General features: G+C 28.5%; 1 protein-coding gene across 4 annotated transcripts; it reads left to right on the top strand.

The window, feature by feature from the left end:
* The first annotated feature begins 470 nt into the window (after positions 1 to 470).
* On the top strand, positions 471 to 21,840 carry LOC145182448 (HEAT repeat-containing protein 5B-like). Of its 4 annotated transcripts, none has more exons than XM_090084928.1 (33): positions 471 to 704; positions 2,617 to 2,806; positions 4,893 to 5,104; positions 5,400 to 5,448; positions 5,999 to 6,058; positions 6,255 to 6,404; positions 6,617 to 6,857; positions 8,920 to 8,990; positions 11,299 to 11,943; positions 13,329 to 13,428; positions 13,695 to 13,847; positions 14,290 to 14,389; positions 14,582 to 14,691; positions 14,809 to 14,969; positions 15,126 to 15,200; positions 15,323 to 15,529; positions 15,687 to 16,037; positions 16,309 to 16,498; positions 16,809 to 17,144; positions 17,297 to 17,485; positions 17,614 to 17,808; positions 17,917 to 18,020; positions 18,115 to 18,195; positions 18,520 to 18,588; positions 18,725 to 18,904; positions 19,001 to 19,203; positions 19,288 to 19,412; positions 19,568 to 19,782; positions 19,921 to 20,185; positions 20,295 to 20,580; positions 20,749 to 20,956; positions 21,073 to 21,286; positions 21,520 to 21,840. In XM_090084928.1, the coding sequence occupies exons 2-33, from the start codon at positions 2,675 to 2,677 to the stop codon at positions 21,822 to 21,824; spliced, it is 5,982 nt and encodes a 1,993-aa protein (XP_089941054.1). In that variant the 5' UTR covers positions 471 to 704; positions 2,617 to 2,674; the 3' UTR covers positions 21,825 to 21,840. The 4 variants fall into 4 exon arrangements, with proteins under 4 accessions (XP_089941054.1, XP_089941050.1, XP_089941051.1 ...); XM_090084924.1 differs by lacking the exon at positions 471 to 704 and adding an exon at positions 2,004 to 2,363 and having other exon boundaries at positions 4,890 to 5,104; XM_090084925.1 differs by lacking the exon at positions 471 to 704 and adding an exon at positions 2,194 to 2,363.
* The last annotated feature ends 1,192 nt before the right edge of the window (positions 21,841 to 23,032 follow it).

Here is a 23,032-nt window from a genome sequence, read left to right as displayed (position 1 = left end):
TTTAATTTAAAATTAGGTGACTGGCCAATTTGAACTTTTTGCTTCTTAGAAAGGGTTATAGTATTTTGTAAGAATATCGGTATAGTTTACACCAAACAGTGCAACAAAATCTAGTGCAATTAAATTAAGATTACTTATTTATTTTTTTTTTAATTTGATCATCAAGTCAACATTTTTTGTTTTAAATATGATTAAATTTATTTTCAAGTGTCCAAAGTAGAGGATCATTTTTGGAGAATTTTAGACATTTTTAATAATCTTTGGTTTTATTGTTTCCTTTTGATTTACTCAAAAATTGAAATTTTTGCGTAACTGAAGAAAAAAAAATTTCTCACCTTTTTATACGATAAGCTTGTGAGAATAACAGAAGACTGAACGGCTTTTTCTCTGAGACCTATCTGGTTCTTTTGGGTATGAAAACAACTGATGCGACAAGTGGAACAAAAGTGTAGCTAACAAATTGTTGGAGTAGATTACCATCAGGAATAGTGGATTCCAAAACTGCGATAGAAACAGATTCTTTTACTGAGGCAAAAGTTGTTCAGTTTCTGTACTTAAACCCGATGGTTATTTTACTGGCTCCAAAGTAAGAGTAGTTAGTTAACTGTTAACGAGTATTGGTGGTTTGGCTGAAAACAAAATGAAAAATTATATAAGCATCTATAATGATATATAAATGTTTTAACATAAAGTAGTATAATATGGTAATTATAATACGTTTTTCTTTACTATAAATCTAAGTTTTTATGAATTTTTGTTAACTATTTATTTAATTACTTAGGTTGATAATTCATGATTTTGTCATTTTATAATAAATTTTAATTAATTCATTTGTTGTCATCAAAACCTTTTCAAAGAGAGTAATGTGAGGGTGGAGATATGTTTAGCGCGGAAATATGTTTAGTCTTTGGTGAATATGTTTGTTTTTTTTTGGTCATATTAAAAGGTTTAGGAATTTATGATTGGGTTGTTCGGTTGCCCTCAGTGTTGTGTTAAACTTTAAAAGTGTGACTGATTTACTTTTCATGCAATTGTAAATGTATGTGCCCACCTGGTGTTTCGGCAGTCTCGCACTTTTCTTCAACCGAATACGTCATATGTTTGAATCGAGTAAAACTTAAAGATTATGTTTATAATTTTTTTCGTCTTCCCTCCTCACAGTAATGAACTACTACAATAATATTACATCACGTACTAGAATATTTATATATTGCCAGGAACATATCTTTATTGAAAGACCAAATGCCAAACTTCTTGACAGCAGATGAAGTTATTTCTACAGTTGTAGTTTTTCCATATGCTTCACTTAAAGATTTAGACACCTGATCAGGTTTATGGTGGTTAAATAAAAACAAGTTACATTAAGAGGCCATAATTTATGAGTTGTACTGCACCAACATCAAGAACTTCAATGTTTTGTGCGACCATCCGGAATTAAAACATATATTACGAGTTGCTGCAGGGTCAACATAAAATAACGTAGGTCTAATTCAACATGTAAAGTATTAATTGACCGCTTCCAGTATTGAGTTTGTAACATAAACTTTCAAGCAGACAGTCAGAAAAGTTAATTGATAGGCAATATAAGTATTAACTCTATAAGTTGAATTCGCAAAAATTTAAATTACTTAACATTACAATAGTCGTGCATATTTTTTATAATATTTTTAGAAAAGTACTTAACTGTTTAAAATATTGTTCAGAGAGACAAATTAAAATTGAAATTTTTTTTTATTAAATCACTGCGTTTGGTTGATAATTCTCATATTTAAATGTGACACAATTGGCGGTGTGAATAAAAAGGAACTATTGCTATATGTTTTCGGAACAATTACTCCACTTTACGTAAAGTAATTGCTCCAAAAACACACAGCAAAATAATTGCTCATTTTTATTCACAGAGCCTAATGTGTTATGTACATGGAATAGTTATTTAAAATGCAGAAGTTTTCAACTTTTGGCACGCCTGAAATATTCACTAAAATATTCCGTCAGAGTTTTCTGAGGCTTTTTAAAGCGGTGAAGAATGGCAACTATATGCTCATCAAAATAATATTTCAAGTATACTATTTCTAAATAAATGCTTTAGAGTATGTTTATTATTGTGCTCATAGATATATTTTTAATATGCTATTTCTGCACAATACTCCTTTAGTTTTTTGTACAGACTATAAGTTTTCAATACAGCAAATTGTCGGTAAACTTCCTGTCGGAGAATTGCAGTCGGTGAACTTTCCCTAGAACCAAATATGTGTAGTTTGAATAAATTTGTTTACATTTTTCACTAAAAAACTTTATAGCTCTGGGATGCAGCGAGTTTTAATAACTGTTAAATTGCTTTACTAGCAGCCGGAAAAGTTAGGGTAAGACGCAATTAGAGTGAGGCTTTTTGATTTCGTAATATACGATATATGTAGCTATGTGCCAGTATTTTATTAGGTTCGTGAACCTGTTTATTGCGAATAAATCCATCCAACCAGTTCTTTCAAATTAATAACAGGCATAAAAATAAAGTTATAGACGCTATCTTATATCTACACTGTATTTATATATTAGATATCTATCTAAATAAATTTTAATTATCATACAATATACTGCTCAAATATTTTATTTCAGATATTTCCATCTGGAGCCAATCTAATAAAAGCATAAGTTTAATTGAACATTTAAAAACATGGAAAATCTAGAAACATGGTTAGCAGAAGAAAACTCAATTATTCAAAAGGAAGATAATGAAAAACAAGTGTATTTGTATGATTGGCTTGAAAGGCTTAATCTACATCTCTTGAGTAAAGGCTATACAGAGGTATAATTAAAGTCTTATTGTAAAATGAGTTCAAGAAATAAAGTTTGTATTTAATTTATTTTTCAAAATTGAACAAAATTGCTAAATACATAATAGACCACTTAGCTCACTTTGAAATGTTGTAAAAACAATATTTAAAGGGTGAAAATAAATAATTTTTTTTTTGGGGGGGAAGCAATAAAATATATTGCTTTCTGCTCCTTTTTAATTGGGCAATGATCAATTTTTTAAAAATCTTAAAAGTAACAAATTTTATGACATTTTTAATAACTTATAAATTAATGATTTAACAAACCATGGAAATGAAAAATATAAAATATAATCACACTAGTATTCTTTAGAAACAGAATACTAGTGTGGTTACATTTTATACTTTTTCTGAAAACTTTTTTTTAATGTGCAAAAAGCTTCAAAAATGTATTTTTAGACACTATTTTAAAAACTAAAATGAGTGGAACTGTGAATGTGGGGACCACCAAAAAATTGTTAAAACTAGAAATCAAAGTTTACATCTCCCCACATTTAAAAAGGTCATTTGAATATTGTAAATTGGAATAATGTAAATCCTAACCTTGCACTGATAAAGGAGAATATCTGGGTAGTAGCATATTACATAATTGTTTTTATAAAAAGTTCTGCATGAGATCTTATTTTTATTTTCATGTGAACTTAAGATGAAAAAGTGTAAGAAAAATTGTTAGCCTTGCTAGAAAAGTAAAATATTTTAAGCCTTTTATTAGAAGACAAAATATGCACCGCTATTAAAATGAGTCATTAGTTTTACTTAGAAATTTATAAAAGTTTTCATAATTATCTTTCATTTTATAATCAAAGGGAATTTATTATTTACATTTGTACGGTGGATTCCATGGAAATTTAAAATAAGATTTTTGAAATACTTTTCTGGTGGTTTTTTAAAACTTTGTCAATGTATCAAATCCAAGTGCCAAAGTTAAGCATATTTCTCATTTTCAAAAATAAGTAAAGCACATTTTACGCTTGTCAATTTAAATATGTTTAATCACAATTTATTTAAAATGTTTATTTGTTAAAAAAAGCAAGAGGATGTACTATTTACATCACTAAAATGATGTTTCACCAAAAGCACACAAAGTTTAGAAATTTTCATTTTGAAAATTACAAAAATTTGTGTTACATTAGAACTGAAAATCAAATAAAAATTCAATTTTATAAGAGATATAGACAGATTTTAGTGGCTGTTATGACTTTTAAAAAGTTCAAATTGTTTTAAATTCCTTTTAGAATGCATTAAAATTCAAGTATAAAAATTGTAAATGTTACATCAGTAACCGTGGAATCTACCATATTTAATTTTTTCTTCTTTCAAAAATGTTCATATTTAACATTTACAGGTAACACATCCATTTTTCCTGCTATAACAAGAGATATTATCATGAGATAAATGACAAACCAAATGCATGGATCATCATTTTGCTCCTAAAACACTTGTGTATAAAACTTGATGCATTTTGGGGTTGTACCACAACCCATTTGCTGATTGGTCAGAGAATGAACCATATTTACCAAAGTAAATAAATTAAAAGTTGCTCAAATCTTTTTCTTCTTGAAAACAATTAACATTAGTTGTCATCCAAATGTGCAGTTTACAAGCAACTTATTACAACTGTCACTGTATTGATTTCAGGCACTGTAATAATAATTGCTATCATCATGATAATTGCCATCATCAAGATTCTACCATTATCAGTATCAACTGTTTGTTTATCAAAATCACAATAAGTCTATTGATAGTTAACATATCATTTCTGAATTCTTATAAGTAAAACTTTCAAATTGTAAAAATAAACTTCAAGTTCAATAATTCTCACATTACTTACTAAGTTTTGAAAAAAAAGACTAAGTGTTAAATTTTTTTAATTTTTTTTTGCTTCAGGAAAGAAGTATGTGTTAATTTGTTAAAATTACAGTATATAATTAGTTTATAACAATTTAGAAAAATATTTAAAAAAAAAAGAATTTTATGTAAGTGAAATAGTTATACCAATTTTATAAATACATTTTTTAAAAATCATTTTGTTAAATATTGATGATATTTTTTTAGCAGAATGAGTTAAAAAGCATACAGTCAAAGATCATAGCTACTCTTCATAAAATTCTTGAAATTAACTGTAGTCCAGCCACAAGAAAGCAGTTAGCAAAATGTTTTGCGACTGTGTATCATATTGGAACAACGCTGGGATTATTTGATAGTGTGAACAAATGTTTAGATCTAATTAAAAGTCGGGATGACTCTCCTAACCAGCTGCCAGTCAAGTTGTAAGTTATTTTTATAAAAATATTTAATTAGAATTAATGTTATGTATTGATATCAAGGTTTGAAACTGCTTAAATCGACAGTGTAAACAGCTTTGTAAATAGTTTCCTGAGTTACTTGTAAATTGTTAAAACCATTTCTGATGACATCAAGCCTTCTTATATTTGGAACCTGGCAGTTCGGAAATGTTTTTTTTGTTAGAAAAAGTTTTGACTACTTTACAAACCTCCTTAGTTACTTTTGTTAATGCATGTTATAAGTTTTTTGTTTTTGTTTTAATCTTACTTTATTTTTTAGAGCTGCAATATGCTGCATGGGAAGCATCTATGGAAAACTGGGAAGGATGGTGATCATTAAATTCATTTAAAGACTAATATTATTTATTCATACTAAAGGGCATAAAATTTTATAATCTTATCTCATAATTCATTTACTATGTAATATAAAAAAAAGTTAATATATCCATCTTGGATTCATTCAAACCAATAATAATCCTAATTACTTATTTCCTATAAATATCTTTAAAACAAAGTGGATTGGAAGCAGAGATACTTCCTACAATATTATCTCTGCTGTGAATATTTTTTTAACAAAACTTAAAATCTTTTTTAACATTTATGTACTAACTTTAAAAAAAAAAACAACAAGTAAATAATAACTGTGTGGTGATTGATATGCAAATCCATATTATGCACTGATAGGTTTGGTGATTAAGACTTGTCTGATGATAAGTACTTTTTTTTTTTATTGATTTGAATGGTCTTTAAAAATTTTTTTCAGTTTTTTTTATAACTGTTATGGTTACTTAGTCACTACTTATTTTGATATAAATTTATTTATGGATCTTTGGGTACAAATCATACTACCTTAATTAAATTTTATAAGCTTTTATTTAGGTAGGTGCACTTTTTGATGCAGCTTTACAAGTCTTAATTAAACTGGTATATAAAGCAGAGGTATGAATTTTATAAAAAATTTTACTGTATAATTGATTTAAAAATGTCTAAAACACAATAAATGTACTTTTTTAGTTCTATTAACTTTAAGTTGCTCTCTAGTTGTACATTTTTACAGGCCTCCTTCTAGTTTTTTAAACTTTTGTCTTTTAAAAAACTGGGTCCGATTATTTTAAATGTTTTTGTTTATTGATAGACACATGCAAAATGTGAGATCTTATTATGTTTTGAAAATATGTTACATGGAATGGGGAGTGCTTCAAAAGATGCCTATAAAGATATTTATAAAGTTTGCAAAACCACACTCGTAGATAAAGGCATGCCTGTCCGTTGGGCTGCTGCAAAGGTATTAATTATTGCTGCTTCATTTAATAATGGTGGCTTGAGGGATTGTTTTTTTTTACTGATCAATTTGTAAGGTTTAAACCATCAAGTCTTTAAGTTACTGTTATCAGTTCAAATCTATTTGTTTATGATTAAAATAATAAATACTTAGAATGTCATGCATTTTTGTCTCATTTTTAAAGCATTAAATGTTTTCATACATTACTTTCTCAGTGCGCTTTGAAGTTGTCAAAACTTGCTGACTTTATGTTTACATCAGAATTAGATTCAATGGTGTCTGCCTGTCTAAAAGGTTTGGAAGGCTCTAACTATGATGTAAGAGTTCAAATCGCACAGTTGTTTGGCATTTTAATGGCTGGTTCTCAGACTTACCAACCTCCAAGTGGAGTGACCAAAGTGAAGAAAACCTCCATTGAAGATATGTTTAATATTATGTCATCAGCATTTTTAAAAGGTTTTAATTTTTTTAAAAAGTTTATACTTTAAGTTTATGGATGTTGAAGGTATCTTAAGTATTTTGTGCCATCTGTGTAATGCAAAAATTTAAGTATTCTGTGCCATCTGTGTAATGCAAAAACTTTAAGTTTGCTTCAGTTTCATTCTATTTTTAAAAAATATTTTCTATAAGCATGTAAAATAGTCAATATGCTTCTATAAATAAAAAAAAAAAAAAAAAAAACATTTTTAATTGCCTTTAAAACTGGTCTACATATTGAAACAAAAAAAAAGAGAAGGTATTTAGTGAATAGTTGATAATGTCTGATCATAACTAAATTCCAAGTAGTTTTTTGTTTTTAAATGGCAAGATTTGTGAAAATGGCTCCTTACATGAACTATGAAAATAAAAGTAATTCTACTGTTTGGAAACATTTTTTACAAGAAGAAAAAACAAGCTATGATGTGTAAGTATACTGATAGTAAAATAAATTAAAAGTAGCCCAGTAAAAAATCTCCATACATGGTTTCGGTCCTCAAAATAAACCTGATAACAGCTACTACTTTGGCAAGCAAACTTGAGGAACCACCAACAAAAATATTACCAGAGTAAGGTAAAAAGTAGCTTCCTGCTTTCCAAAGTATCGCTTGAGGCTCTTAAAGTTAGTCATAGACATCAATGTAAACAATGTGATGTTACTAAGGTAAGGTATGATCTAGTTATTAAGTAGATATTAAAATTAATTGTAATAATCCACTACCAATAAAAAATGATATCTTGCAAAAGTATGTTATGATTTAAGAAGCAAATAGATAGTTGCTTATTAAAAAGTTGTGTACAAGTATAAGTCTGACTGAAAATGAATCTTCTTATCTTAATAATGTAATTAAAATGATATCAGCCATTATTAAAGCTCTCATCTCAATAAAAACAACTGTTGAGGCCCTTTGTCATTGGGATGCAAATTTGTTCACTGCTAATGTTGCCATAAATTATAAAATTTTAAAAAAACTTAAAGATGGTAATAACTATATCAATCATTTTTCAAATGCAACAAAGGAGAACTTATCCAGCTACATCATTTACAGCTTATGAGTCCAAGTTTGAACTTTCTGTTGTTAAAATTTTATCTGATTCTCCTAAGTCTTCATCTGAATCTATATCTTTTCCTCTTAAAAACCTTTAAGTATTTCAGACAGGCTCAATAGTGCTGTAAAAAAAAATGCAGATTTGATGAGAGAGTCAACTCAATGTGAGACACAGTCAGCAAAAAATCAAGAAGAAATGCAGTTGTTTAAAAATAGAGGAATATGAGGAGATTTTTGCAAAGACCATATGGTTTTTTGATGACTATTAGACCTACCAGTGTAGATTCTGAAAGCACTTTTTACAACTAAAACTTAAAACTTATTTAAAAAAAAAAAAATATGGAAAATTTCATCTAAAAACAATGAGTTTTTTAATATTTAACAAGTAGTTTTTATAGACCTAATTTGAATGTGTCATTTTATTAATTTTCTTAAAATTTTACTACATTAATGTTAATCTTTCAAGAACCAGTATTTATAAATTCTGGGATTAATCCCCAGATCCCAGGGTCAGGTTAATGTAATCCTCAAATCCTAGGATTGAAAACATAGCCCCGGGATTATAAACCCTGATACTATTTTCAATCAAAACACTTTAAGTTTGAAAATTCAAAAAGCACAACCATATTAAAAAAAAAGTCTATACTACTAATCTGTATGTTGGTTCCAAAATTTTGTTAACTATCAGTTTAAAAACACACTAATGCACAAAATTGTAGCTAAACCCTTTTTAGGTTTTTAATGATTAAAAGTAAATGCATAAGTAAATTTAAATGCAGAGCATTAAAAAAGTAAAAAAAAAATTTAAACATTTTATTCTTTAAAAAAATTTGTTATTATAATTTATTAAAAATATTCAATTAAAATTATTATAAATAATAGATAAATTAAAACTTTATCTTTTTAACTTTATTTAAATCCATAAATTTTTTTTAAAGTTTTTAAATTTTTTTTTTTTTTCTTTTAAAGAAATGTTTTATTTTAAAATCTAGGAGGAGGTGGTTTTCTTAAGAATGGTATTGAATCAGGAATGAATCGTGAGATACGCATTGGAGTTACTCAGGTAAATATTCCAGGAGTTTAATATAACAAATTGGTTAAAAGTTTCTTCAAAGAATTAAAAAGTTTAGCTATACTGTAGATTTCCCTAATTCTGAACAGTCCCTAATTCCGAACTGCTTTAGTTCACTTATTGTTACATCTTTTATTTTTTGGGGATTTTTAAAAGGAAAACTGATTGATAAATTGGAACACTAGGGTAATAAGAATATGAAAAAATATTTTCAAAATGTATAATGATAACATTAAATTTTTTTATTGCAAGCAAAACACTTTTTAAAACCCTGAAAAACCAAAAGTATAAAACCGACTTAAAAAAGACAATTTAAATTGCGTACTGTTCGATGTAGAATTTAATGGTGATTATTTATCTGAAAAAAAAAGTCAAAAGTTAGCAATACTTTGTAAGATATCCTAAAAACAGTACTTTTCTGCATAATTAAAATGTTTCCCAAATTGCGAACAGATTTTGGAATGCACTTTTTTTTGCAAAAATTAGCGTTTTTTTGCGCAAGTAATTAACAATATTTAACAATAGTATTTTAACGACATTAACTTATAAACGCTTTTAACCTTTTTATTGAACTTCTAAACGTCTTGTTTATCTTAATGTTTGTTAACAAAAAAAGCTTCCTGTTTGATTAATGGGGAAGCATTCGCTAAGGCTGCAACCATCCTGATACTACAGTTGAATCCTGTTACCTCGGACCCTGGATAAGTCGGACTTTTATTAAGTCAGACGGAATTTCAATTCCCCTTGCACATTCTCTGTCAAGTTACTGTAAAATCATCCGCTTATGTCGTACCCTGGTTAAGTCGGACCATTCGCTAACTCGTACTGTTTTTTGGGGTTCCTTCGGCAAAAAACTTCGCTTAACTAGGATGTTTATTTTGAATATATAAGTGCGTATAATAACAAAACTTCCAATGTTTCAATCAAAATTCCAAACTCTAAACGCTCGAAAATAAAATACTTTTGCGTCAAATATAATTAAACGTAGCTAAACATTTTCACGTAGAGCTTTCGATTTAGTTATACTTCGATTAAATTCTATTTGTTAACAACTATTACATTAAAAGTTTTAAAATATCAATTAAAATTCAAAACTTAGAACGTTTGAAAATTAATTACTTTTGCGTCGTTTCAAATAGCTTTGAATGCTTCAAAGCTGTTTGAAGAAGAATTGTGTGAGTCACTGGAATGAACATCAACTTTGGACTTTTTTCGTTTATAGTAGATATTACATATATAAATATATATATTTCACATAAGACTATATTGTTCAACATATATGCACATAATATTTATATATCGAGGAACATTTGATAAGTCTTGAAATCTCAATAAGTCGAACATTTTCAAAAAGTCCAACTTAACGAGAGCTTTGCTTAATTCGGACATTTGCTAAGTCGGACAAAAAATATATACCCCTTCAGAGTCCGAGTTAATGGGATTTGACTGTAATAACTGAGATTTCTTCTGGTTAACTGACAGAAACAGGCAGTGACTGTGAAGGTTTGTTTTTTTTAACTGATTACAAAAAAATAATGGAAGACAGGATCTTATAAATAGATAATGCACACTCTGCGCCAACACAATGTTATACCCTTACATTAAAATAAAAGTAATTTTAAGTTTTAAAAATCCTTTTACCTAATTCTAATCTAGAGGTCTACCCTAATATAAATTATTTACTTTTTTAAATTGAATGCTATTTTTTGGGATTTGATATGTACATTTGGATTAGGAACACGTTCCTAATTCCAAATGAAAACTTTTCTTTTTAAATTTAAAAATTAACAATATTTTTGTAATAAATATACTTGTTGCTTAATATGGTTCGATTCAGTTTAGGTTCCAGTTTATTTATTTAAAAAACTTAATATGAAATTCAAAAAGCAAGCGGACTTATTCAACTTTAGGTATGATTTCGTTCGGAATTAGGGAAATCTACGGTAAGTAATAAAATTTTGAAGTATATTTTGTTTACAATATATTTCATTGATATAAGTAAATGCAACAGAAAATTAAAAAAATCTTCAATATTTTGTGTCAGGTTTTCTCACATATTTAAAAAAAAGAATTATCTTAACTGTGTAACCTCTAAAATTCATGACGCAATTTATCTTCAATAAAGTTTAAGAAAGTATTAGTTTTCTTAAAAAAAAATTTTACAATTTTTTGTCAAAATATAAAACTTATATGGTAGTAAGTTTTATTGTTTAAACCTTGGCTAAATAATCAAACTTCCGATTAGTATGCTAGTATATTTTTATGTTGAGGTAAGTGTGTTTGTGTAATACTTGTTTAGGCTTATGTTGTTTTCTTCCGGGAAATGGGTTCGAAATGGGTTGCAAAGCATTTGGCAGGTATAATTGATCATGTTTTGGAATTAGTAGCAAGTCAGAAGTCAACTTCAACTCATATTGATGCTGTTTACTCACAAAAGTGCGTCTCCTTTATTCTGAATTCTATACTTTGTGGTATGCTCCCAGAATGTTCCCAAATACAAGCAATTAAAGAACTTTGCAAAGTTATCACAAAGCAAATGGACAGCATTCATGGATTGATTACCTCTGAAAATACTGCTGAATTAATTTCTAATATGGATGTACGAAGTACGCAGTATGTGCTTGTCTGTGCTTTATCTGAAGTAAGCAGTCTTATTCTTGCACTTACATCATCAATTAAATCTATAATGGACGAAATTATTGAAGCTGTTTTTTCAACACTTATTCACCCAGCACCTGCTGTATGGCTATCAGCTGCATGGTGCATTAGATCTTGTGGTATTGCTCTTCCATCTAATATTACTCATATAATTGATCTTTGTGTAAAAAAGATGAAAATGTTGCGCTTTTCTGCAGAAGTTGTTGCAGGATATGGTTATACATTGGCTGGTGTCATTGGAGGATTGTATATGTGTCCTCTTGGTTTGCCTTTCAAAAAAGCTCAGGTTCATTTTTTTGCATTTCTACATTTCATGTGTTTCTTTATACTATTGTATTGTCATGTATATTTTTTTGCATTTCTAGATTTGCATTTTGTGTTTCTTAAACAAAATTAGTGTTTCTGTTGTATTAAAGTTTTGTATATTTGATTGTTGTTCATATATTTGATTGTTTCATATTCTGATTTCTAAATTAATTAGATAAATTTTTTTAAAATTCCACAAAATCAGAAGGAAATTACTTTTTATTTGTCATTTTTTTGTCTGGTTTTTTTCTGTATCACTATTTCAATTACAACAATTCAATTTGGTGCAGCACAGTTATAATTTTAAAAACATGTTAGCATTGCAGATTTTTTTAAAAACATGTTAGCATTGCAGATTTTTTTAAAAATATGTTAGCATTGCAGATTTTTTTAAAAACATGTTAGCATTGCAGATATTTTTAAAAACATGTTAGCATTGCAGATATTTTTAAAAACATGTTAGCATTGCAGATATTTAAGCAGTAATTCTATGTCAAATCAACAAGAAAAACAATAAAGTTTCACAAAAATATTTTTGAATTCATTTTTTTTTTTCCATATAAGGCTTAAAAAATTTGGAAACCCTGAAAGTTTGAATGACAATTTCTTTATTCAAGATATTGATGTTTCGATTTTTTCTAATTTATACAATTTTCGTATTTTTTAAATACATATTTTCTGCATTGGTTCTTACATTAAATAGCAGTAATAAATGAACTGAATGAGTAATCAACCTGAAATTCTGTATCTAGGCAAACATTCACAAAGGAATTCAAATAACATACTTAAAATGCATGTAGAACAGCATAAATATATGTAAACAGATCAATAAAAACAAACTGAAATGAATAAAAGTGAAAAACCTTATACTATACTATATTATAAAAAAAGTTATGCTTGTGTTTGTTATTTATTTACTATTTTGTAATTTTTTATTAAATAACAAATCTAAAATTAATACTTTTTTTTTAAGTTGATTATTGCCAATTTGGAACATATATCAATCTCTCACTGTTTAAAAATTTAATAAAAACTGAAAAAGCTGTGAAGTCACCCCAAACCACAGTACATTTTAATACTTTTAAAGTTTTTATTCAAATGCAAGTCCAAATTACTCTATTTAACTATATTAACGTATTTTAGGTTGATAACTCACTTGGTTTGTTCAATATTGCTATTTAATTAAATGATCCAAAAATGCTGAGTTGTTATAAATGAACAAAAATTTAAATATGAATATCTTGAGAACCATATTTCTATTTACTTCTATTAACTGTGAAGCTCTATTGACAACATTCTTAAAAAAACTATATGTATGATTATTTTGTAATGCAATTTTGTAAAAAATCAATGATTCTTTATTAGGCTTTATTTACACTTACCGAGGAAATTTTCAAAAGTGCTGGTTCCAGTGCAAAGTTATTGCAAACAGGTTGGGTAATGCTGGGGAGCTTATGTACACTGGGTATGTTTTCTTAAATCTTATATGTAAAAACTTAAAAACTAGTTTAAATCTAAAACACAGTTTATTGAATTAAGTGGAGTTTATTTGGAGAACATAAACAAATGCAGTTTTGAATCAAATTGCTTTTACAGCTAAAAAGCACTTAAGTTCAAGGCTCCTTACCAAACCCTGCTTCAAAAGAAGCAAAAAGATGTTGTAGTTTTGATGTGTTGTTTTTAAATATAAAAGCTGATTTTGTGATAAGTAATTTTTCATTTTATATAAAGGCCCTTCTTTTGCAAAGAAAACACTTCCAAACATGCTTGATCTGTGGACTTCTGTGTTCTCATCTGATGGGAATGATCCTAATGTTGACAAAGGTAAAGGAAATGTGAAGACCTGGCAACTGACATTAGAGAATAGAGCGAATGCACTGTGTTGTAAGTATTTGCTAGTTAATTCTTATTTCTATGTTTTTTTTCCTTGTTAAATCACATGTTGTATGTATATGTGTTACATGTACCAGCGTATAATTTTGATCAACCATGCAATATGATAAAACTGCGTTTTAAAGAAATTCATCTTCAGCTCATGAAATTACCTTTCAGGACTTAACATCCTCAAATTCAAGAAAGTTTGATGTTTTCAAAAAGTACTAAAGTTTTAAGTAAAAGAACAAAAAAAGAAAAATCTTATATTATTTATATTTTTTGGTGAAAAGGAAAACTTTACTCTTTTGATTTTTGCACAGAATTTTAGTGATCATATGTTAGTTAAGAAAAAAGGAATTAGAAGAAAGAGGCTCATGTAAAATACAGAGTTTGATAGAAGAAAAGATGGGTTTTATAAGTTTTAAAAGAAAAATTTATTTTTATATTGTAGCTATGTCAAGTTTTGTTAACCATTGCAAAAGTTTATTGGTTCCAGATGTATTAAAGAGAATAATGGTTCCTGTTGAATCTGCTTTATCTTTTTTATTGCAGTGAGTAAATTTTTTAACTTTAATTTTTTTTTTTTTTGGGGGGGGGGGGGGTTGATTATTTAAAAATTCTATGTTTGTTGTAGCATTTAAAATAATACTTGTTAATGTAAATAGTTCATGTAAAAATAATTTTTATTTCATTTAAGTGTTACATTTTCATATATTAAAAACATAAAATAAAAATATTTTTAGATTTCAAATGTTATTGAAAATACATGGACCTCAGTTGAGACCTGCCATTGCTATGTTCAAATCTCGACTTTATTGCTTACTTATCATGCTGCCTCCTAATCTTTTTGAAGGTTTAATGTCTTGCATTACTTTATCACTCTAAATTTACATTAGTTGTGCTCTTCTGTTTCTTATTTATATTGTTATATAACTGAATAATTGGCACACTAAACTTGATTATTCTCTAGGTTTTTTTACTCCATTACTACGATGTTTGGCAGCTGATTTTACATTGGTGGATCAAGGCTCTGTCACTACTTCTTTATTACAATCTTTGTGTCACAAAGATGACAGTATTTTGCTTGGTTCTTGGGTTCAAGAAACTGATTACAAAGATGTAGAGGAACAGGTAATAACGCTTTGATATATTATTTCTCGAAAATTAATTTTATTGTTTGATATTTATTGCCAGATATTGTTTGATAGTTAGGATTGGATTTGGTTTAACTGTTAGGATCAGATGTTAAACTAGAATTTTTTTACTATCTTCAAAAATCTTTTTTAGCTTCAACTTAATAGTGCTGCTGGATCAGGTGCCCTTGAACATGATTCATTTTGTATATATGCTAATCTTTCTGAAGTGAGTTCTCTGTACTGTTTATTAAGTTTCCTGTGACTATTATTTAACAGTGGTACAATAAAAATACAATAAAAATTAAAAGAAAAAAGTAGAATGTATGTTTGATTGATCTTTTTGTTAAGAGAGAAAAGATTCCTGGTCCTCTTCCACTAGGAGTAGCTGTAGTAGATGCATCAATAAACTTATTTGGTCAGCTGTTTCCATATATACCCAGTAAACATTGCGCACAGTTGATGAACCATTTCAATGAGTGTATCATAAAAAATAAAGGTGCACGGCAGCAAGCAATTCATACCAATATTTTTACAGCATTCTTAGCAGCGTTAAAGGTATCTTCTTTGTTATCCAACTTAAGATTTTTATCCAACTTGAAAGTAAAATATAAATTTGCTGTTTACCTACAGAGCCAAGTTTTTTAAAATTTCTTGTATATTTTTAGAAAGTTCGTTTATTCTAAAGAAGGTTTAATTTTTTTTGTTTGTTTAGAATCTCTCAGACAATAAATCCTCCTTTGATGATACCACAGCTCTTTCTCATGCTAAAACGCTTGTTCTAGAAGCTCTAGGTAACACAGATAGCATTCTACGTTGCGCAGCTGGGGAGGCATTAGGAAGGTTGGCACAAGTTATGAATGATAGAGACTTTGTTTCGCTGATGGCTCAAAATAGTTTTGATAAATGTCAAAAAACATCTGATGCTTATGTTCGAACTGGTCATGCTCTTTCTCTAGGTTGTTTACATCGCTATGTTGGTGGTATGGGATCTGGTCATTATTTAGGAAACAGTGTGTCAATATTAGTGGCCTTAGCAAAAGATGTTTCATCCACCCTTGTTCAAGTAAAAATTTCTTTTTTTAACACTATTTGTTTTGTGTTTTTTTTTTTTTTTTTTTGTCAAAAAAAATATTTTATTGGTTAAAATATTTTAGAATGTTCTACTTAGAATCATGTGTTTAAAATGGGGTAAAGTTACTGTTACAATTTCAATTCTCTATTATCAAGACAAATATTTTAACTCTAAAACAGCTCTTAGTTTAATGATTTTTGGTAAAAAATAAGATCTTAATTATAAAAATAATGAATCCTTCATTAAAAAATTTTTTTTATAGGTTTGGTCATTACATGGGCTGACTTTAATAGCAGATTCTGGAGGCCCAATGTTTCGAACCTATGTTGATCAATCATTCTTTACTGTAATTGACCTTATGTTGACTACACCATCTTCTACAACAGAAGTGCATCATTGTCTTGGAAAGTGTGTCAATGCTCTGATCACAGCTATTGGACCTGAATTACAAGGTAAAAAAATTGAGGTTCCTTTTTGATATAACTATCTTCATCAGGTTTAGTTATTTTACACTAGAGATTCATTGATAAAGGCATGTTAAGTAAAAATTTAGTTTTACAATTGATCTTCTGTAATTCACTATAACCTAATTTTAAAACTAAATATTTTTCACTAATGTAGTCTTGTATGTTCTGTAGCAACCTCTCCAAGTCTGTAGTATCTTTTTTTTTATAAATAAAAATAAAAGTAGTTTTATGATGACTTGTAAATGAATTTTTTTTTTTATTTATTTATCTTTTATTTTTCTCTTCAATGTTGTAGATGACTCTAAAAAGATGTTGCGTACACGAATGTTTTGTATGTCTGCATGTTCAATTATGCAAAACCACCCTGATTCTTTTGTGCAGTCAGAAGGAATTTTTTGTTTACAGCAACTTCACCTGTTTGCACCTAATCTTGTTAACTTGAGCACTTTAGTTCCATTTCTGTGTAACATTTTACTGAGTCCGCATCTTTTACTGCGAAAAGCCAGCATTGAATGTCTGCGTCAGTTAGCCCATAGGGAAGCTAAGGAGATAAGCCAGTGGAGTAAAAGTGTTATTGCTAACAATAGTGATATCGTTAAAAAAATGTTTATTGCAAATCGTGGACTAGAAGGTGATTCATGTTTCAATCATTGCACTGTTGCAGTCATTTTAACATATTTCTCACTTTATGTTTTCAAAACTCTGTTATGTTTTTCAAAACTACTATGCTTTATTAGTTTACTAATCTGTATTATGCTATATTAATAGTTTATTAACTTTCAGGTGTTTTGTTCAGCTTGCTTGATGCAGAGACTGATGTTCAGATTCTAAAACATATTCGTGAAATTATTTCAAGCTTACTTCTAGCCCTTATAGACAAAGAGCTTAGAGGTTGGCTTAGCCTTTGCAAACAAGTCTTGCTCGCTTCTCATGTTAGTGATGAACAACCATCTGAGAAACCTGATGTTGCTGGTACTTTTATCAATACTTTTATTAGTTAAATTTTTGTAAATTTTAAATATTAAACTTTTATGTTATTACTTGTATATGCAAAAATGCTTTGTTATATATTAGTTAAAATGTTTTCCTTTGCATTGTAGCTGATGAAGATGAAGAGGAAGATGGTAAGATTGTTCTCTCTAAAAAAACTGATGATAATCCTACCATTACCCCAAAATGGCCTACACGTGTATTTGCAATGGAATGTCTCCACATGATTATCGATGCTTGCAAAAATTATACTGAACATATGGATTTGAAAGAAGCGAGAAAGTGGAAAGATAAAAATCCAGAAAGTCAGAAATTTTATTTTTTTGTCTGACAGGAGTTATTTTTGTTTTTATATAAAAAAATGAAAAGTTCAGAAATTTTTACTTAATACTAAAAACTAATTTTTCTTTTAGATGAGTATTTAGTGATGCAATTATCTGAGCTTGTTCGATTGGCATTCATTGCTGGAACATCATCCAATGATCTCCTTAAGTTAGAAGGAATGAGAATATTGCAGGTTATTATGCATTGGATAATTGAAAGGACTTTAATAGTAAAATTTATCTAGGAATTATTAGTTAAATGGTGATAACTTTCTTTTTTACCATTAGGATGTTGTTATTTTGTTTGCAAAAGTTCCTGATCCTGATACCAATAATGACCAACTGATTTTAGAACAGTTTCAAGCCCAGGTTCGTTTTCATAAAAATAAATAGATGTATATACGTAGAGAGGAAAAATGAAAGAAAAAAAAAAGCAAAGTGATAATAGTTATTCTGTTTAAATAATCCAAACAAGTTCTTTAATAAGTTGCCAAAACCACTTTTGGTTTTAAAAAACTATTACATTTATTATGTGCCATTTTGTTTCTTTCAACTGTAGTTTTCCTATAAGTTTTGTTGCCAAAAGTGTTTTATTATTCCTAAAATCAAGTAATTTTTTAAAATCTGATCTATTCTAGCAAAACAATTTGGTTTATGAGTTTTAGATTCAATATTTTTTCCTTTCAATAACAGGTAAATACTGCTTTAAGACCTGCGTTTGCTCCAAATGTTCCTCCAAATGTTACTGCTATGGCATGTGAGGTCAGTCAAATTTGTGAATAGTTTTGTATATTTGTAATCTTATACAAGTAAATCAGTTTTCATGTGAACCTGTGAAGATCTTTATTTTATCCTGAAATTTATTTGTTGTTGCTGTTGTTGTTTCTGGATGATGTAGGTTTGCTCTTCTTGGATTGGCTGCGGTATTTCAAAAAATGTCACTGATGTACGAAGGATTCAACAACTTCTTGTCAACTCTTTAGTGAAGATAGGGAAGATCGATGATGCAAGCAGAGAGCTGTACAGTGAAAGTGCATATACTCTTGAAAATCTAGCTGTTCTTAAAGCATGGGCTCAAGTAAAAATTTTTGCCTTAAAGATAATCAAAAATCTTGATAAATTTCATCAGAAAACAAATCTTTCTTTTAACATTTTTACATTGTTTCATGAATAGATTTATATCATGGCAATGGAAGATGAAAAAGATTCTAACTCTATGGATGAAAATTCTAATTCAGGTTGTCTATTAGACTTAATAAAGAGTGATCTAAGGTTGTTGGTAAAACATTGGCTTGGAGCATTAAGAGATTATGTTATATTAACATTGCCTTCACAATATGAGTCTCAACTACCTCAACAGGGTGGTGTGTTTTACAGGTATTTTATTCTGACATTTTATTTTTATAAGATTTTTTAAAGGTCATAAACTTCTTTCAAGTCTTATTTCAAAAAAACGTTTAGTGCAGAAACAGTAGATTCTGTGCGGCTGCATTATAAACAGTGTTGGCCCCCAATAGTTCATGCCACTGCCCTATGGTTAGCTTCAGTTGCTTTTCAGAACTCTGAAGAAGTTTTAGTTGGTGCAGGTATTTCTTTGACTTTTAAGTATTTACAAATTATTAAATATTTATCATTCTGGTTAAAAAAGAGCAAAAGTTTATCAAAAGGTTAATTTACTGAGTTAAAAGCACTTTTATAAAGATCTGTAGTCTTCAAAGTTAAAAGATTTTAATTCATCTAGATGATGAAGTAAAAAATTTTAATCCAATCGATGATTTTAAAAAGACACCAGATGAAATTAATACTGACCGCTTTTATCTGATTTCTGGTATTTGCGTGGAAGCTATGTGCTCCCCTTTGTCTTCTTATCCAGTTGGCACAATTGAAGCATGTGCAAACTCAGTTAATGCATTATTAAATTCACATTTTGGTCGCCATATTATTGGTAGCAATAAGGTTAGTTTTTTTACTGTTGTTCTTTTTTGATTTACTTTCCCCTTTAACTATTTCATGCTTTTAGCGAAAAATCGAATCTATAAATATTTTAGACTGACGTAAGTTTACCTGTGCATAATGAGACTCTTTATTTTATAGATACTATCTATAGAGTTACTTACAGTTTTACATCGGTTACTGTTGTCACGGGAGGAACCTTGTTTCCAACTAATAGTACTGCAAATCATTTCAAAGTGTTCTGCAGCTTTAGGAGAGTCAATTGAACCAACAGAAAGTGAAATTGTAGTTAAAAAGAGCGTTATTTTTAGCATATTAGAAATATGTAGCTATGTAGTGAAAAGGTATGCATATTCAGTTATGCCAGAAGAAGTTCAGAAGACTGTTAGAACTCCTAGAAAACAAGGTTATTTATTTTTGTATTACTGAAAATGGCATTATTTTGGTTCAAACTGTTACTTGATTGATCTCAGAAAAACCATGTTTTTGATGTATTTTTAAAATGAAACCTTCAGATTTCTCTGCTTCGATAATGGAAGTTCTTGCCTTTGTCTCCTCTATTCTTGCCAGTATACCGAAATTGTGCACCCCCACATCTAGTATTGCATGCTTGCCTACTATTTTATTCTTATCAACATCTGTGCTCAAATATATCGTTTTAAATGTGAAAGAAAACTTTGCACAAGAGGAACTGTTAAAATCTGCATTTACGAATATTACCCAAAGCTTTAAAAAGATAATTACTTGTGATCACGCTCTCCATGAAGATGTTAAAGAAGCTTGGGGTAGTTTATTACAAAGGTAAAACGGTTTAGTTTTTTAGTTTTTTATTTAACTGTTAACTTTTAATTTAACATAACTGCAAAATTTCTTATCTGAGATAATAGTTATATATTTTTTAAATAATTGTTGCGAATATTATTTTTGATTTAAAAAATTTAAACGTTCGACTTTTATTCGTGTTTTTAGTTGTCTACTTTCAGTCCTCAAAATTGCAAATGCGTACGTGCCATGCGAGGATGCAACTCAGCCTATTACGATTACAGTGTGGGAAAACATTATGGTTATTGTATCTGTTTTTGTATTATTTTCACCAGACAATAGTATGAGTAACTCTATGCTGCTTTCTAGTTGCACAAATCTCTTCTCGTGTTGCATTCAAAAAGCTCCTCCTAAAGTGAGTCTTTTTTAAATTCCTAACATCTTGTAAGTACAATATGGGTTTTTTCTTTTTTCACACTTCGTTTAATAATCCTGCAGTTTTATCTGTTTTGTAATCTAAATATTTTTTAGCTTCGTTTGGTGGCTTTAAAAGTTGTTGGAAGCATTATTAAATCTCCGATAAGCAATTTGTCGATTCCATTCATCCATGAATGTATTCCACACGTTGTGAGTATCCTCGAAAATAGTCATTTAAAAAAGCCTGGGTCTGATTCCGAACTGTTGTGCTGCAAGGAAAGCATCAATCTGATCGAATATGTTCTTTCTATAGTTGAAGAAGAGAAGCGTATGTCTATAATGTTTGTTTTAATACTAAGTTACGTTATATATATATATATATATATATATATATATATATATATATATATATATATATATATATATATATATATATATATATATATATATATATATATATATATATATATATATATATATATATATATATATATATATATATGAGGTAATTTCTCATTATCTATAAATATCAAGTTAACGCGTTGTTCGTGTTATTTATAGGAATTCTCATTATGTCAATTTATATTCCGGCTCTTGTTCCACTGTTGTATGATTCAACGTCATTAGGAAAGGCAAATAGTTTTTCTAGATCGCTGCATGAATTTTGTATTCAGAGATTGACAGCAACTGGGCCTTTATATCCTATCCCTTTTAAAACTTGCATGGGCAATTTTCCTGAGCTGAAGGATAAATTAACCGCTGGCATAAAGGCAAATCAATCTATAAAACAAGGAAAAAGCTCAACTCAAGGAAACGAATTCCAGCCCCAAATTAAGCTAAAAATGGATTTTAGTAATTTCAAATAAAAGCTCTTACTGAAAATATGCCATACTGTATTTATTTATATTTTTTATTTTTATATTATTTGTATAGAATTGAACGAGAAAAATAATTTAATTAAATCTATCTAAAAATTTTCTTTCGTGGATTATTTCAGGCGCTCATCTTTTTTCTACAAAAAATATATTTTAAAACCTGTGCAATGTGCTAATCACAGCGTTGTTTTACTTCATGACAAGTTATAAGATATATTGACGGTGATATTATAACTTATAACTTGTCGTGAAGTAAATAATTTTAGTCGAGAATGAGTAAAGTACTGAAATTTTTCAAAGATATTTTTAGGATTTAAATATTGCATCCCCTAAACCTATCGTGAAACCTATCGTGGAACCTTTCGTAAAACCTATTGTGTAACCCATCGTTCAAAAGAGGTTTACCAATTAAAGTATATTTCAAATTTAGTTTTCGAATGTTCACAAACTTTAAACTTCCGCAAATTGTTTTCCTCTCCAAATAAATTGTTGTGAAAATAAATTTGCCTTACTTACCCTTTAATTTGGAGAAGCAATGACATTTACAAAAATAACTTATATATTAAGGAAAATGTCAACTTTAAGTATCCCGAGTAATGTTATTTGGTTATTGAATTTAAAAAATTTAACTTAACACCATTTCTTTATAATTATTTACATTTATTTTTCACCCCTTAAAAATTCTGAAAGGTTTCTTGACTGATAATTCCAAATTTTTTCAAAAAATAGTGTATCAATCTTTGTGAATTTTTCTTATATTCTATAGAATTCTTTCAATATTATTAGACAACCTCTGAAGCGATGAGGGGCGGGGGGGCGGTTATTTGGTTTTTTAACATGCGCTTTTCTGTAATGTAAAACTTAGATAATTTAAATAAGGGTTTTTTTCCCTCTTATCTTTACACATTTTCACCCTAAAAAGCTTTGTAATCCCATTTCTGCGTCTCTTAAAATTCAGCGTCAGTATTTTGTAAGCTTCTGACTTTTAGTTACAATTGGACTTTTTCACAATGAGAACCTAAAACAAGAACTTGAAAAGTGTTTTCAGAGCTGATGTTAATGTTACATTTTCTCAAACTTTCAAAGAAAAAAATTTTTTTTTTTTTTTTCACTGTTAGCCAAATTATGTTTATATGGATTTCAAGTAATGCCTAAGTACTCGTACGGATATATGCGAATGGTAAATACTTTTATCGGTG

The sequence above is a fragment of the Hydra viridissima genome, unplaced genomic scaffold (genome assembly GCF_058129835.1).
Source record: "Hydra viridissima isolate aposymbiotic clone 2 unplaced genomic scaffold, HvirCarnegie_v1 scaffold_4, whole genome shotgun sequence".
NCBI lineage: Eukaryota > Metazoa > Cnidaria > Hydrozoa > Anthoathecata > Hydridae > Hydra > Hydra viridissima.
This window is presented reverse-complemented; position numbering and strand designations above follow the sequence as displayed.